General features: G+C 42.7%; 1 protein-coding gene across 2 annotated transcripts in view; it reads left to right on the top strand.

Moving 5' to 3' along the window:
• SPATS2L (spermatogenesis associated serine rich 2 like) overlaps nt 1–17,960 on the top strand; it is a 138,850-nt gene that overhangs the window by 53,956 nt on the left and 66,934 nt on the right. For both annotated transcript variants that reach the window (XM_019553904.1, XM_019553905.1), the window contains one exon: nt 17,554–17,662. In XM_019553904.1, coding sequence (XP_019409449.1) covers nt 17,554–17,662 — 109 coding nt within the window. The remainder of the gene's footprint in view (nt 1–17,553; nt 17,663–17,960) is intronic.

Below are 17,960 nucleotides of genomic sequence, written 5' to 3'. Positions count from 1 at the left end.
GATATCAGGAGGCACTACTTCATGGTCAAGGCGGCTAGGGTCTGGAACCAACTTCCAAGAGAAGTGGTGCAGGCTTCTACCCTGGGGGTGTTTAAGAGGAGGTTAGATGCACATCTTGCTGGGGCCGTTTGACCCCAGCATTCTTTCCTGCCATGGCAGGGGGTTGGACTAGATGATCTGCTCAGGTTCCTTCCGACCCTAGAAACTATGAAACTATCTATTTGTGAGGCTACCTTCCTCTCTGCCAATTAGTGGTATTGCTCCTTGTCAAGTACAAAGAGTGCCCAGGGATTCTTTTAGATACCATAAACCTCTTAACGCCCCCTCTGAGTAGCTGTTCTGCAAGGTAGCCCAGGCAGCTTGGGGCAAGGAGCCAACTGCAGCATGGCTTCTGGCCTTGCTATGACTGAGCATGGGGGGATTTCCAAGGCAGTGCACAAGGATAGTCCCTGAAGATAGTCAGACATGCTATAGAGGTTCATGGGCCCGTGCAGAGCCTGCCAGCTTCCCGATACCATCCTTCTCACCCCACACCTCTGCCCCCCAGAGAATACAGATCTGGTAACTTCAATAACCACAGAGTTTTCCCATGAATGTGCTCCTGCCTGCATTCTTTGGCAGCAGCAGCCACACATTGTATCCAAGTGAACAAGCAAGACGGTCCTTTACCATTCCTTATGAATGCAACAAACTGCTTTACGGTTTGGTCCAAGTGAACTCCATGATATACCACAGGTCTGAAATTATGGTGCTCAAAGGAGCAGACAAGGCAACAACAGTAATGGTTGAAGTTTCTGATGACATGAATTAACTGCCAAAAACCTAAAAGACATTAAAGAGATAAAGCATTGAGTTGCATCCTTGTACAAATACAAGGAGAGGAACTGTGATAAATACAGAACAGGGTACTATCACTCTCTATAGTTTGTGGGAAACCAGGAGACAGACTGTGGTCCTCAGAATCACAGACTACTGCGCAGTTTGGGCCCAGGATAGTATAACTGTTTGCTGTGCATAATCCAGGGCAGAGAATAAGAGTTAATAACTGTCAGTAGAAAACAGCATTATGAAAATCAGCCAGTAAATAATGTCCAGTATGCTTTGTTTTAGCCACTACTAACATAATCCAGGGCAGATGAAGTGGGAGTCCATCCTCAGTCTATTTGTTTCTTGCTGAGAAGGTCCAAGCCAGTATCACCCAGAGAGCAGGAAAACTAAAATAATTTGAAAAGAAATTAGTCCACCCTGCCTGTATTGGAAAAGTCTGTTACAGAAACCAAATGTCCATTTAAATAAAATCAAGTTGGCAACATCCCTTCAATATTAGATTGCTTGTTGTTGAGTAACATTTGGGAAAGAGAGATGAAACTTTAAATTCAGGATTATGCAGAGAGGGCCAAACTATGTCCTGCTTATAACTTGTGTACATGGCTTCATTAAGCTAAATCTGCCTCTTGGTGGGCACGTCTACACGTTCATTAATGTTAGTTACTGCACATTAAGTTTAGTACTTAGTTAACAGAGTACTAAATAAATGTGCAGTAATACGTGCTACTGTGCAGTGGCACGGGTGCATGGCTGTTTAGTGGTGCTTACTGAGCAGTAGCCTAATACGACTGCAAAGTAGCATATTAGCTTGGTTTTTGCCTGGCACACTACTGTGCAGTGTTGTTAGGCTACTGCACCATTAGCATTTCATGTAGCTATGCCCACTGATACAGGTTTTAAGTATGGAATTACTACAAGTTAAAACCAATGGAGCCTGTTGTTCTCAGTGTCTGTTGCTGTATATATGTCTCAGTGATAGCTGCATTAAGTTTGTTGATTTCATGGGTGTTGCCCCGGGTATAACAGAGGGCACAGCTTGGTTCAGAAAGTACAATATTCTGACTGAAGACACAATAAAAGGGGCAGTTCATAGCTGCAGAATATGCTCAAACCCCATTATATCATAATATACATTACCTACCCTGAAAACTTATATTGTAAAACTGTATATTGTGAAGTCTTCTCCCTCTTTTAGCAGCCCTAGAGAAAACATAAATTCAAGAATTTATATTCCTAGATGAGCTGTTTTTTCCGACTGGATGTTGAGAGTATTTATTTAACACGGGACAGATTTGTCTGGTTTCAGTTTTGCAATTAAACACTTAGGTTGGAGAAGCAGACGGAGAGAGTGATATGGAACTAGGATACTTTAAATGTGGCTGTACAGCACATAAAAATCCCTCGGAATAAGACAGAGTTAAAATGTAGCAGAGCAAAGAATTAACAGCCTGCAACCTTGGGTGAGTAATAATCGTTTTAGGTTCATAGCCATTTTATCTTGGCATTCACGAATAAAGTAGTCAGCATTTCAGTCAGGTAATGCACATCAGAATTGATCATTCCTAACAGTTAATGGCTTAGATATTGTCTTTGGTTTGTAAAGACCTGATGAACCAAGACAGCTTCTGACCCTAGAGCCTCTTATTGAGGCTTTATCAGAGGTATTGTCTGAATGAACAGTCACAAACTTCCTCATACCTACTGAATGTCAATGAAGCTCCTGAGGAAACCACATATATAGAGAGAATGAGCTCTTGACATACATCCTTCCTCTGTCCAGCTGTTTATGTCCACCATACTCTTCCCTTCTCTTTCCATGTGTTTGTCTTGCATCCAAAAAGATATAGAATCTCTTTGCTTTATAATCCTCAACAAGGAGTTGTTCATTTTCTGATGTGCATAGTTTAGTCATGCAAAGCAGATGCCCAGTGCTTTTCTTCATTTATTTTTATTGTTAACTGTTGGATCACTTTTTCCTTTTTGAGATTTACCTATCAATATGAGACTGTATTTCAGTGGATGGCTATCTACTTTAGCCTTTGATGGTAGCCCAGAGTTTAAAAATTGACTAGCTTGATGAATTTTGGAATAGAAAATATTGCCAGTAAACCTCATCTCCTAATGTTAGACTGTTAGTAGGCAATGTATAGTAAATCTGACCATGCAATTCAGTGACTGGATCATTTACTATGTGACTTAATTTTTGTACATACTAATTTAATCACTTTTATAAGGCAAACGTTTCCCAAGCCATTGGTTCACGTTTTGCCTAAAGTTAGGAATAAAGAACTGGAGCAGAACTTTTATTCACTCCAGATATTGCCACCCCAGATCTGCTAATATCTATTGGAAGTTCAAAGATGAATTCAGAGGGGTGCCATGGTGGTGGTGGGCATGCCCCCTTTCCTGCCATGCTGCAGTAACAGCAGCTGGGGAGTTTTTTAAGTCCCCCCAAGCAGGTAGGAGTTCCCCACTTCCATTCCTCCCTGTGCTCATGTATTTCCCTAATGCTCCTGTTCCCCATTACTGCCTGCCTCTGCCACTGTCCCTAGAACCACTCTTGGCTGCCCCAGCCAAACTGCACAGGGACTGGGCTCAGCTTGGGACAGTGGCAGCAGCAGGTGTGTTCCTCCTCTCTTCCCACTCTTGTAGGGTGTTCCCCACCAGCCCAGGAGCAGATGCAGGGAGTAGGAGCCTGCCTACCACTGCCAAGGTCCCGGACTGAGCACAGGCCCTGCACAGCTGGGTGGAACTGGCTATGGAGCTTCCCTCACTCACAGGGCAGTGGGGACAGCAGCAGCAGGCCAGGGTGGGGGAGAGAAGGGACATGCCTTTGAGCAGAGAGGGGAAGGAGGTGGGGATTTTTACCTGATTTGTGGACTTGAAAGAGTCCCAGACTGCTGCTTCTGCAGTGTGATCTACCCACCCCACTGCATGGGGATGGGGAGGAGGAGGCTGGGAATGGGTGATACAGCCACCTCTGTAGTTCCAGTTGCTCCCATACCTCTCATTACAAAACCATGGATCCATTTCTGTGGAAGTATCAAATGTTTTACTTTTTTTGTCAAGTTCCTGGGTCCATATGCATATGGATTTTAAAGTAGGAAATCATTGGATCAATTCATATTCTTGTATGCATAGCTGCTTTCTTTATTTCTGTATTTAATTCTGTATCCCATTAGTATTTAGTGTCATTAGTTGTCATGCCAAAGGGAAAGTAGGTTAATGACAATTGCTAAATTGTTGTCTTTTTTCTATGGAAAGAACAATCTAATGACCAGATTGGGCCAGATGTGGCCAAATAATGGACCAGTTCCTGAACTGCTGTAAATGAGCACAGACCTACAGAAGTCAGTGGAACTATGCTATTTACATCAGTTGGCAATCAGGCTCACTAAGTGTATGCTAAGTATCTGTGGCCATGGCACATATTTTTCTAAAAAATTCATCAGGCAAATTCAGCCCTTTTGATCAGAGGTTTCAAAACCTTTGCAAAGGAAAAATGAATTTGTCTTTCTGAATTGATTTTAATGTTATGCATAAATGTGTTATTAAAGCAACTAAAAGGGATCCTGACTTGTATGCAGTAAAAAGATGGGTGAATGCATTTATATAAATTTACTACAATCTGAAAATAAAGTCAAGGTTACACCTCTGTCCCCCTTGAAAACTAGAATATGTAATGTGTGAAGCAGTCAGACAGCAGCTGCAGTGGGATGAAAATTATGAGTCATTTCTTTTTTCTTTTCTTTCTTACTTTCTTTTTTTTTTTTGTAAATGTTGGGGGTTGTTTTCCATTTGAGGTTGGTTTGGTTTGGTGTTTTGGGGGGTTTATATTACCTAGCCTGACCAACCTTTTTCTTCAATTAAAAATTATATCATAATCATTCCAAAGCCTAATAACTGTTTGTTTCCCTCCCCATTTTCCCAGTGCTAGCACATTGTGTTATCTGTGAAGGCCCAAATCCTAGAGGCTTTCACAAAACCAACAGGACTGTATGCGCACACACAAATTTACATGTTTTATTTACGTTTTTGCAGAATCATTGCCCACGTAGCTCCATGACTCCCTCCTGTCAACCTCCCCACAACCAGAATCATGGTGAGGATTTGCAGTGATGTGTTAAATATAGTTTGTCCAAAATGGGGACAATCCCAGATGTTCTCTTTGCAATCAGTCACTCATTTATTTTAGGACTGTTGCAGGGCACTAAGGTGCCTGCTTCTTCAAGAGCAGAAGATGCCTGGAGAGAAACCCCTAAGAGCCAGGCAGAAACCCCACAGGTGCAGGTTACTATGGCAGCAGACTAACAAGGGATTAGCCTGTACCTGCACTCGGGTAGCTGACCGGAAGAAGGCAGGGCCCTGGGCACATATGAACTGAGACCAGCAGGAATTGGTTCTCTGGCAGCAGCCTGGGGAAGGAGTTTCCAGGGAAAAATTGCCCAGAGATGCTGTGGCTGCCTGATATGCTGCATATAGGGCTAATGGGGCTCCAGCAGCTCACCAGGTTCCCTGGCCTACAAAGCACTTAGTGCTGGGGGGAAGTTTGACTCTTTTAAAGGGACAGAGCACACCCTAAACTGTTTGTATTATGTTATAGCCCAGGGCCTCATATTTTGGTTGCTGTTTATAGACCGATGGACTGGGCTGAGGCTTTTGGGGATGGAGGAGGCCTTATTGGAGGCCCCCTGCAGTGTGGGGACCCCAGCAACAGGGGGCACAGTGACAAAGGGGCTGCGGAGTGTCCAGCACCAGTGTGGGTGCAGAGACAGGGCTACAGAGAGCCCGGTGATGACAGGAGGTCAAACTATAGCATGGGCTCAGAAAGGCAACATTTAAATACCATCTGCAAGGCTTGGGGCATGGTAAAGGGGTGGTTTTGGAGCCATGCATCTAGCCCATAAGGCTAAGGGTGTCCCGTGAGGCATCTATTTTGAGTGGGACCCAAAAAGGGGTCCAAGAATCCACAGGGTTCACAGAGTCCATCAGGACTGTGTCCAAACACAAACTGAAGGGCAGCCTCCCTATATTATAATTACCAGCAAGACGTGGCAGGCAAGGAAAAGGGTGCCCGTTGGTCAAGATTGGTATGGGCACAGAGCCTTTGGGGCATCACAGCCATCCCTGGGGTCCCCATCCCATGACAAGGATATATGCTTTTTCATTTTACAAGTTGGTAGGAGTTAGTAAAGTGACTCAGTCTAGGTTGCTCTTAAACATAGTATACGCAACCTAACTTTTCAAGTTGAAGTGAATGTGCCACTACTGAAGTTACAGATATTCTTATAGTTAATTCTTAGTGTTTCAGCACAAAGACTTTGTGTGCTTAGTTTGTTACATATTCTATGTTTTCCTGAGAGATTTTCTTAAGTGTTGGCCTATAAAGCTAGGGAGCATAATGAAAGTTTCCATAGCTGGCATGGACTGCTATAACTGTGTTACTCATGAGGGGATCCAATACTATTCTGATTAATCTGCTGTATTTAGAGGACAAGGTGGGCCAAAATCAGCTCTCTCTCCTTGCTTTGAATGCAGAGTAACCCCATAAATTTTAGTGGAGATAGTCTGAAATTAAAGTGCATTACCAGTATACCTTACCAGCAGAGACAAGATTGGATTCTGGAGTTATCAGGCTGTCTGAGTAGGTAAGAATGAGATCAAAGGAACTTGCTGGATGCAGTTGTATTCATAATGTACAGCCAGAGTGGAGTACTAGAGCTGACATTCTACCAGTTTTAAGAGAGAGGGATGTGGCCAGAGGCATAACTAGTAGGGCTGTGCGAAATTTCACTGGCTGTTTCATTTTGACACTGTTTCAACTCATTTCAAAATGTTTTGAGTTTCAAAGCAGCCAGCCAGGTGGTGGGAGACAGGGGAGGACCAGGGCTGTGTTTCCAGTGGCTCTGCAGCCCCATGTGGCTCAGCCTGGCAGGGAGTGCAGCCCTGGCTCACCCCGCCTCCCGTGGCCGGGATGGCATCCCACCACCAGGCAGAGTTCCAAGGGGCTGCGGGAAGCTGATCACAGCCCAGCTGAGTTCCCCTCCCCAGCACTATGATGAGTTTCCCAGCCCGATCGCAGTGCTGGGGAAGGGAACTCAGAGTTCCCCAGCCCAATCGCAGTCCTGGGTAGGGGAACAGTGAAACCATTTCGATGGAACAGAATGGAACAGTGCTTTCAAAATAAAACTTGAAATGAAACACTGTTCCATTGAAACTTCTGAACGGATGTCGAAGCAGAATGCTATTGTTTTGCACAGCCCTAGTAACTAGCCAGGTCTGTACCCTGGGTGATATGCAGTATATGGTACAAGGGCATTGGTTGGAGATTTGTTGCTGGCAGGTGGGGAGGGGAAGGGGGAAGATGTCACCACCTTTTTTTGCCACTAAAGTGTGTGTTGAGTGGCCATTTAAACAGTGGGATTTTTTTGGAGGTTAAAAAAAAGCAAAGTTAGCCTTCTCTGACAGCTTCCCCTTCCTGTCCTCCTACCTATAGCATGTTTCTGATCACTGTTGCCCCTGTACCGTACTATAGCTGTCCATGTGCCACCAACCCTGTCATCACTGCTGCTCTGTCCTCCCCACTAATGGAGCTGCTTCATTAACAATGCAGGATGTAGAGGGTGTTGGAGGGGGAGACAACCTCCTGGCTTCATTCTACCCCCCGCAGGGGCTCATGCTTGTATACCCATTGTTATGCTGCTGCACCAGTCAGGGACTGTTTGCCCTGAAGACATTCTTTTGGGCCACTTTATTTTCACTGAGGCTAGGGACAGGAGTTATACACAAACTGGTTTAAGTGATCAGAAACTGATTTAAAGCTGTAACAGAATGTAAGTTCAGTGCACATAAACCAGTTTCAAAATGGCTAAAACTGGTTTGAGATAAACCTGGTTGAATGTAGTATCAGACTTAACTGATTCAGCTCAGACTGGTTTATGCAACTTGTGTCCCAGACCCCTACCTGGTTTAAGTTAAACCAGAGTCCCCCAGTATCCCGGTGTGCTATCTGGGCTGGGCTGTGCTCTCTGTTCCCCAGTGGAGCAGGGCTGGTCCTGGCCCTCTGCTCCTCAGCAGAGGTGGAGGCCTGGCCAGATGCTGACCCCGGAAGGGAGCAGGGAAGAAGTTTATTCCCCCTGTCTCTTCCCCTGTCCCACCAGCATGGACCTGTCAGGCATTTCTTCATTGGCTTCTCCAGTGGCAGGGAGAAGCCCCGGCAGTAGCCTGGAGTGAACTGGCCAGGGAGGGGGTTTAATTCCCCCCTTCCTGCCCCACTGGCACGGACCTGAGCTGGGGTCTGCTTGATACTCCCCCCTCACTGCCGCAGTGGCAGGGGCAGGAGTGTGGGCAAACACTGGCCAGCATGGCCCCTTGAGACAGAAGGGGAAAGGAGGGGAGTTATTCCCGCCTCTACCTCCAGGGGACCGCAACTGGTGTCTGCCAGCCCTGGTCACCACCACCAATTGCTTCTTGAGTGGGGCAAGTGGCAGGATAAGCCCCTCCTGCCCCCTGTTCCAGATACAGGAGGGAGGGGGAAAACCCCACCAGTCCCTGCCTTCTCACCTAAGGGTGTCATGCTGGCCAGCCTCTGACCATGCTCCACCCCTGCCGTTGGAGTGGTGAGGGGAGAGGGACTATGATGGGGATAGCAGCTGCTGTTGTGGTATCCTGGAGCACCTGCCTCTTCCCAGTGGGGGGGCTGTGCTGCATGAGGGGGTGGGGTGGTCAGAGCTGTCATGGGCTACGCAGGGCAAGGGGCAGCAGTGCTGGGGAGCTTTGGTGGGCTTTGGCCACCCCTCTAAGCCCCAGTGCTGCTGCTCGCCCTGCGCAATCCATAGCAGCCTTGATCCCCTGATCCCGCCCTTACCAGCAGCATGGCCCCTCCACCCCTGCCAGGAGGAGTCTCATGGTCCCCGGACACTATGATAGGGGGCACTGCCCACATCAAGGGCCCTGCCCCCTTGCCACTCCAGTGGCAGGGCAAGGTCATGGCCAGAAGCTGGCTGGCATGGCCCCTTAGGCAAGGAGGCAGAGAGGGGAGTTATTCCCCCCTCCCTCTGCCATCTGGTGAAGGGGGCAGGAGGGGGCTTATCCCGCTGCTCACCCCGAGCAGGGAGCAATCTGCAGAGGTGGTGTTTGGAGTGGGCAGACCCTACTGCGGTCCTCTGGGGACAGAGGGAAAAATACCAACCCTCCCTGCCCCCCTGCCTCAGGGGGCCATGATGGCTGGTGTTTGGCTGTGCCCTCGCCCTGCAACTTCAGCAGCAAGGGGGAAGTGCCAGGCAGACCCCATTTCGGGGTCAGTGCCAGTGGGACAGGGAGGGGGGAATAAAACCCCTTCCCTGACCAGTTCACTCCGGGCTGCTGCTGGGACTGGCCACACCCCCCAGCACGCTCCTTGGCTTCTGGCCTGAGCCATTGCAGGCATGTACCTGCATTTCTGGAGTTAACAGTGAATGTTTATTCACTTGCAAATTGGTTCAATCTAGGCAGGTTAGACTAACCTGCAAAGATTGAATCAATTCAAGCTCCAGCTTTTTGAATGTCTGTCCCTAGCCTGAGTGGCTGAATAGCTTAAGATAAGAAAGGCATGATTATTCATGCCTGAGGTGAGGAAAGTAAAGTTTTGGTGAGGAGAAATCTCTTGTTGACACTGAGGTTTGTGGGTGGAGTGGTCCTGATTTTGGTTTATTTTATTGTCATTTAAAAAATTAGAGGCACCTATAATAGGAATGGGGGTATCTTTTGTTATAAATCAGAACAACCAAAGGTGGTCAAATCTGCTTATAAGGAACTTTAGGGGTATTTGTGCATTTAAAGCAAGAATAGTAATATTGAGAAAGTACTGTGGAAAAGCCTAGGATGGAAGAGAGATTGTGAAAGTGATAGAAGATATGTTTAGAGTAAAATACTCTTTTGAAAAATTAGAAATTTTAGTTTCAGATTGTACTGTGGTTTTTAAGCTTTAACTCTGTAGGTGTTTCACATGCTTTTGTTGATTCTCAGTGAGAGTTCCCTGGGCCTGATCCAAACCCCATTCAAATCAATGGACACATGCTCATTCATGTAGTTGGCGTTTGTATCAGGTCCTTCATTCTAGTATGCTGCAAAATCTGGTCTTTTTAAGTAGTGCATAGAGATTGCCATCCTTAAATTGACCCACTTCTACTGACACAATCCTGTTTTTTCATCTAATGTCATGCTGTTTTAGAAACTTCTTTTGGGGCACACTAGCTGATGCTTTTGCAGAACTAGGGTATTAGGCTAGGTCTACTTCTCAGTCAGGTTTGATTTCATCATGGGCAGACATACTTTAGCTAGTTTCAGTCTACCTAACTGGAGCTTCACTACTGTCTGTCCTTGATTACAGTGAGGATACAGCCTTAGAAACTTTAAATCCTACAGCCTGGTGATTGGTATATGATGAAATAAATATGGTAGAAAGGTGCTTCAAATTTCATAAATATCCATCTTTTTAGTTCAGCTATGTTGAGCTGATAAATACCATAATGATTTCAGCATTGCTCAGTGGCTTTGAAACAAAATTGGTGACTAACCAGCTTGTTAATTATCAAGGCCAGGAATAAGTAAAAATGGAAAATACTTCAATAACGGAATGGAGTAATAACATTTCATAGTGGTTTCAGAGCAGCGGTGAAGTATGAACTCTAAGCTCTGAAGCTTAAATTGCCATTTTGTCAGGAAGGTTTAACCCCTGGAAATGTTACTTTTTCATCAGAAGCATCGTCCTCTGTGGAAAATATTAAGGGGAAGGAGACAACCAGAAAGAAAAGAGGCAGTAGGTAGTTACTGCCTAATGCTTATTACCAGTGGTGTTACTACAGTTGCCTGGAAACCAATTGAGACTTGATAGGAAACAGGAAGAACCCCAGTAAATAAATGGAAATATCAGTTTGGCTTCAGGTAAGAGTAGGCCGTTACTGCTTTCCCAGTTTAAGCAATATTTGTTTATTTTCAAGCTCAGGGATAGCCCTAAGAGATACGCATCTTATTTCCGTGAGATTTTGGGTGAATGGAAGCCAGGAATGGCCAGATTTTCAGTGTCTTCTAGTCCCATATAGACACTTCTATTTGCATGTCTTACTAGTCAGGCAAATATTGTTCCTTACCTACAGTTTAAAATCAGATTGATATTTTTTCATTTGATCCAAAACAAACACAATCCTATGAAAAACAGCAGAATGGGTCTGGAAGGACATGTTCTGGGGTAGAACCTGAAAGAACTTCCTAATGTTCTAAATTTGGATGTCACTTGAACTTTTTTGTGGTTGCTGGCACATTCCCAGTGACATGTGACTTAGGACTCAAGTGTGTTCAAGCACCTGAAACTATATGGAGCACCGTTAACTTGGCTGCTGATTCTTCAAAGTACTTTAAGCCCACATTCAAGTCCCATTTACTTCAGTGGAAGTTAAGCACACAGTCAACAAAAAAATTGATCATGTTTTTAAGCATGTACTTAAATCTGTCCTACTTCAGAAAATCATATAAGCCAATAGGACTTAAGCTCACACTGAAAATTAAGCGTGTGCTCAAAGTGTTTAGCTGAATTAGGATCTTAAATGGGGCTATGCATGGGTGAAGGGGTCTGTTTGTGTGTAGTCACAGAACTGGGGCTTTATATTTTAATTTTCTTATTGTCCTTAAAGTATTCCCTAGATTGAAATCCTGAATAAGCAGTCCTTGCAGCGTGACCTCAGGGAGAGAATACTCAGGTGCCATTAGGCAAGTAGGGAAATATGCTTTGTAACCAGCCCTCAGGCATAGGAAGGTAGATACTGTCAGTGAAAACATTTTAGCTGATCTCAATTACCAGGATGGAGCACATTAAAAAATAATTGTCAGTGGTTTAAAAAAATGTGTTAGCTAATTCTCTGAACATCCTTGAATGCCTGTCCTACAACCAAATGAGGACATGGAATTATTACAAATCTAGACTGGATCAAGACATGATGATTCATGGAGCCGTTAAAAATATTTGACTTTCCCTTAGTCTGACTTGCACTGTTTTTCATTTAGTGAAAGGAAAAAAATTGGAGTTCTTCCAGATAAAAAAAAAAAAAAAAAACCAACCCGTTATTAAATAAACTAACTTGTAATATTTGGGTTTTTCCAGATGCTGTGTTATTGCTTCTTAAACAAACTTTCAAACTTATGTGACATTTTTATCCTTTTTACAGTGATCAATCTAAACCATAAATGTGTATTTATTGATGTGACGTTGCATGGAATATTAAATTGTGTTTCCTCAAGGCACCTCTGCAGATTTTGTTCATATGCTGTTAAAAAAATTATGGATTTACACTATAAATTTGAAGTTAGCAAATTGGGGGGTTTTCCACCAGCAGTAGTAAGCAATAGAGTCTTTAGTTACAGTAAGGCTAAGTTAATTCCCTCACATCATTATTTCCCTTGCCAGAAAAGTATCTCTTTTCGGGAGAGCCCATGGTTGGGCATGAAAGGGTTACATTTGATTGGAAGCCCTTGGGTTGTTGCAATCAACAATATACTCTAAGGAGAATGTGGTGTCATTTGAGTCAGGTCTGCTTGCTGACATAAAGCAGATCGTAAAGAGACAACCAGATTGTGAAATTTCAGCGATGCAAGTGTATTGGGCTGCAGAGAGCATTTCCTTCTCCCTAAGGGGTCGCAGAACCCTGTTTTCGTTAACATTAAGTGGTGCAGGAACAGACTCAAACCATCCCTACATGATTGCATGTGTTTGGTTAAAATCTCTTTGAACAACTTGTATGAAAAGGATGACTGAATGTTATTATTACATACACAAAACATGTTAAAACATTATTTAGCTAAGTATTTCAAGGTTATGAAATTTAATATTTATTGTCACCTGTTCCCCCTTGTAAGTCCATCCTGCATAAAGCTGGTTGGGAATTTTTCAGTGAAACAGCTTTCAATGGAAGAATGCCAGTTTATCAAAACCAGAATGTTTCTTGGAAATATATCCATTTCAACAAACTTCTGCTGATACATAGTCTGGTTTAGCATCAGTTTGCTTGGCAGGCTGCTGGGATCCTAGGACTTCCAGGATATCCATTATTATTCTTGTATCCAGTCCTGCTTGAATGGACTGAAAGCTCTGGATCCCAGGATTTTCAGGATTTCTGCTTCTACTACAGATATCAGCTAAGAGCATAGCTAATCTATGGCATGCAGGGCTTTAGTGTCATTTGAGCTAGTGGGGTAAAAGGAAGAGAAGTAGTAGAATCACCCCTTAGAGCCTTAGTTGGCGTACTCTCCTCTCCCAAGAGATGGGGCAACTTCAGCCTTGTGTGGTGTGTCTGGAAGAGGAGATTGAAATGCTGGTATGGACAGAGTTCTTTAGAATGTGTGTGTTCATTTATTATTTGGCAGAATGCTAAATTGTTTACAAGGAACTCAAGTGAAAGTAAGGAATTGTCCATTTTAATACCTTGTATATCAACTAAATCAGAATAGAAATTCGTGTGATAAAGAAAAGACACCTCTCTAGACTAAAGGCTTTCTCTCTGCCAAATATCAGTGTGGGAACTTTCCCAAACAAGTCCCAAGAACGTTTTATAATGGAAAATGTTAGGCAGTCTAAAATCTGGAGGTCTTTATTAGCTTTCCTCTATGTGTTGAATCTCACTTCTTAGAGAAAGTGGCATATACAGCCTTACTTCTTTTATAGTGCTTATTAGTACAGAAAAGGAGACTAATGAACCAAAGAATCACGTTCTTAACCCATTTGATATGGATGATAAGATATAAAACTATGGGCTAAATTCATTTCTGACTCTTGTGAATTATGTGCTAGTAATCATAGGGAGTTACAGTATTTGGAATTTACAGTATTTCTCATTTACTCAAATGCAAGATGACTTGGAATTTAAGCTAACTCTCCAGTAATTAGATTCTGGAATTTTTCATGTTTAGAGTCTAATTATTAGGGGATCATCTTAAATTCATCCCTTCCACTGCTGTAGTAGGACAAGCAATGGTAGGGGAAAGATGGGAAGGAAGGTGGCGGGGGGCAAGCAGTAGGAGGGCAGGCAATGGGGCAGGTGATAGGAGGCAGAGATGGGGAAATCAAGTGGCCTGACCCTGGCCATCTAGCTCCATCACCACTCCTACTTCCTGCACTGTCTCATGCCTGCCCCTTCCCTCCATCCTTCATGAGCCAGGCCAGAACCAGAGGGTAAGAAGTGGCATCAGGTGCTTGTGGGGCAGAGGCATCAGTAGGGGAGGGGAGCTGTGACTCCAACTCCAACCCCACCCCTACACTGGGGCTGCAGTCAGAACTGCAGCAGCTGCCTACTTCCCATCTCCCTGCTTGTATCTGCCTCAAGGTAAGGAGCTTTTTTCCCTATGTTAAATGGGGGGGGGGAACTTGTCTTGAATTCAGGTAAATATGATAATATTAAAACTTCTTCTCAAAGGAGGTGATAGTTAGGTTGATGTTATCCATTTTAAGATTGTAATATACACCTGAAAAGAAGAAATGCATAGGGTAAACTGAACTTCCCATGACTTACCCACAGTGAAATTACTTTCAGAGGCTTGCCAATAATATTTCCATTGCTTTTCTCTATTGTAGGACATTTTTCCTTCAACTTATTTTCTTGCTTTTATGGGTTAAATTCATAACTTTAACATTTAAGTATTTTATATGTGTATGGTTTGGTCATTAGCCTCTACTGGATCTTTCAGCACAGATATCTGCTGTAAAAGTGTTTCGGCATGAATTGAATCCCTGTCTGCTAGGTCTGGACATAGACTTCCAACTCTTTTTTTTTACCTAGGTTACTGAAACAATACCTCTGCCTGCAGTCACTAAACTTGAACAGTTACATAAATAAGCAAACAGTGACTCAATCACAGTATACTCTTCCTAAGTATTTTTAATCTGCACAAAGAAACCCTGGTGTTATAATGATAGTAATCATTAAAAAACTTGAGTCTCAGATCTCATAATAAGGGACTGCTTTAACAGTGAGTCCTTGTCTAAGGACAAATTGTAATACCTTCACATCATTTCATATTGCTATGCAGTATCTAGAAGTGCTAATATTAAGGTAAGATATGTACTGATAATAAATTATTGCTACTTTTGTGGATTTACACTACCCTGAAATTTTCTCCTTTGTTCTCAGTGTGTATAGGTTTACCACACGGCCTTATGCCATGCTCTTAGTCCTACCGTCTCTACTTGTCTTGGGGTGAAGCCATGCAAGTCTTCCATAGGGAGATCACATCCTGAGCTAAAGAAGTTCTTGTATATCGACAGTGTTTAGCCAGTTGATGTGACTGAATTTTGAACCCACACATTTGGAATCTGTAACCAGTAGAGATAACTAGAAATTTGAATGCACGAGGGGAAAAAAGGTGGGGAGGTTCTGCTTTTTTGGGTGAAAACTGAAATTTTGGGGGAAATTGCATCATCTTCTGGGGGTTACTTACTTATCAAAATGAAACTTTATGTACTTCTCTAAGAATAATAAATATGTTATATATTACTTAGCATGTAGAGAGTACTGCTGTAAGTATATTTATGAAATAATTATTAATGCTTTATTTTTTTGAATAATGGTGAATTTGAATAGTATTAGAGATGGAGCCTTATGCTAATGAGCTTACATATATTTTTTTGCCTGTTGACAGATCTCTAAAACCAGAAGAACATTTACATTATTGAAAACAGAAAGCAACAATATTGTTGACTTATAAGGAAAAAGGGTTATATCTCTAGATCTCAGAAATACTATGTGGCTAGAGACCTGATGATGACATAAGGCAGATACAGGAAAAAATCATGTTTCCAAAAAAAAAAAAGTTTAGAAAATGAATATCTTTGTTCCTGAGAAATGTCTGATGAAGATAGCGAATAGATGTGAAAAAGAAATGAGAATGAGGAAAGGTCAGAATGTAGAATGAAGAGAATGTCTGGATGCTTTTGGAAGGAGGAATGAATGATTTTGGGAGGGGTGAAACAGAGTTTAGTATTTGGTTCAGGCTTTTCAGTTAAACATTCAAATATTCAGAGCCTGTGTAATACAAATTGGAAATCCTTGGTGGTTATTCTAGCCTGAAATGTGTCCTGGTCTTAGTTCTCTTCGTCTATATTGCTCTCCACCCCACAGCTGTCTATAAGAACCCCATTTAATTTTCTTCAACAGCTGTTTCTGAACTTCGTTCTGTGGAGGGCTGGCTGGTCCTAAGGTCCTGGCTTCATTTCCTTGTTTCCAAATGTGTATGTGGCCCTCCAGATTTCTCATTGGAAAGAAGGACCAAGAAGCCATGTAAAAGTTCCATACTTGCTACATTTAAGGACAGATAAATTATACTAAACACTTTCCTTTTGTAGGAAAGTAAAAGAGACTTTTTCACGGCAAGAATTGCCACAAGGATGTTACACATTTGTGAATGGGAAGGGAGGTGATCCATGCAATCATGAATGAAAGAAAGGGGAATAAAAGCTTTGCAACCAGCGCCTTCAGTGTAAATTGAGTTCCAGCTTGTGGATGCCATTCTGTCAGTGCTGCTTCACTAATATTTTACTGTTACATAGCCACATATTTTATACTTAGTCTATTTGTGAACAGGCTACTAGTACAATTTAATTACATACTTGTAGTACAATAAGTTTATAACAATACAGGATCTCTTGATAGAAAAGCTTTAAAAGCTGATTTGGGACAAACCAGACATTTTGGCACCAATTTCTCTATTTTTTTAAGTTTTGCCAAGGACCTTTGTTCAGTTTATTTTGCCACTACATTTTGCCACTGTGCATGTCACTGTGTGAATGGTTTGGTGTGGAGCAAATTGCCCTGCCTTGGGGAAACTGCCATTATGTTGCTCCTTCTGGCTTATGCCGGGCTGGAGGACCTGAGGGACAACTAGAGGAGGGGAGAAGCTTTGGCCGGATCATCTCCCTGGAGGACTATGTCTTCAAGTCTGCTGGCACATGTGCGGCATTGGGGGGTTTTTGGCATTTTTTTTTATACTGGGAGTGTCAAATTTTGATGCCACACTCCAAATTTTCAGTATGGCACACAGCTGCACGTGGGCCATGTGCAGTTTGCAGTGCTTCAAACGGGTTTGAGGCACCACAAAGCACATGTACGCACTCATCTGGATGCACCCAGACTACATATATAATAAACATATCGAATAATGCATGTTTGCCATTTTTGCTTTTTAAAACTAGCTTTATATGCTCCCTTCTTTTTAAAATATGACTTGTTTATCAATAAGAATGCTTTGCAAATATTCAAGGATCACAAAACACATTGCAACCAGGAATAAACACTCTTGTTTGATATGGTTACATTTTTAAACTCATTTTACAGATGATTAAATCAAGGCTAAGAGAAGAAACATGGCCTGCTGAAAGTCATAGTATGAGAGTAGTAGTTCCAAGAATAGAAACCATGGGCCAAATTATGTTAATTAAATCATGCCATTATACCACATGTAATGGAAACTAATTTTTGTCCATAGGACTCCTAGCTATCAGTTCTCTGTACTAATCTCTCCAAGAAACTGCTTGTGGCTATTACATATACTATGAAGGGAATTGTGAAATATTACTTTGTACAAATATTCTGTTACAAAATTGCAAGTAAATAATAAAACCATACATTTTTTTTCTTTTCAGCGACATCATTTCATCTGAGTGAATATGATAAAGCTGCATATTTTTGTCTTTGTTTTTTCTAGATCAGTGCAGTTCGATCAGTTGTTCCTAACAAAAGCAATAATGAAATTGTTCTGGTGCTGCAGCAGTTTGATAACAATGTAGACAAAGCAGTTCAAGCTTTTATGGATGGTGAGTATAATATTCATATTTCACTGAAGCAGAAGAGATGCTGTAATCTACAATTAAGAATAAAATCAGCAGTTGCATAGACAAATATGATTGGCCAGGAGAAGAGTCAACATGTTTTTTAAGGGAAGTCTTACCTCAGGTGTCTGCTGGAGTTCTTTGAAGCTGTTAAGCTCGTGGACAAAGGAATCCAGTTGACCTAATGTATTTGGATTTTCAAAAAGCTTTCAACAAAATTCCTAACCAAAGATGTAAAAAACTCAATTGTCACGGGATTGGAGGGAAGTTTCTTTCATGGACT

The sequence above is a fragment of the Crocodylus porosus genome, unplaced genomic scaffold (assembly GCF_001723895.1).
Source record: "Crocodylus porosus isolate Cpor-Errol unplaced genomic scaffold, CroPor_comp1, whole genome shotgun sequence".
NCBI lineage: Eukaryota > Metazoa > Chordata > Crocodylia > Crocodylidae > Crocodylus > Crocodylus porosus.
This window is presented reverse-complemented; position numbering and strand designations above follow the sequence as displayed.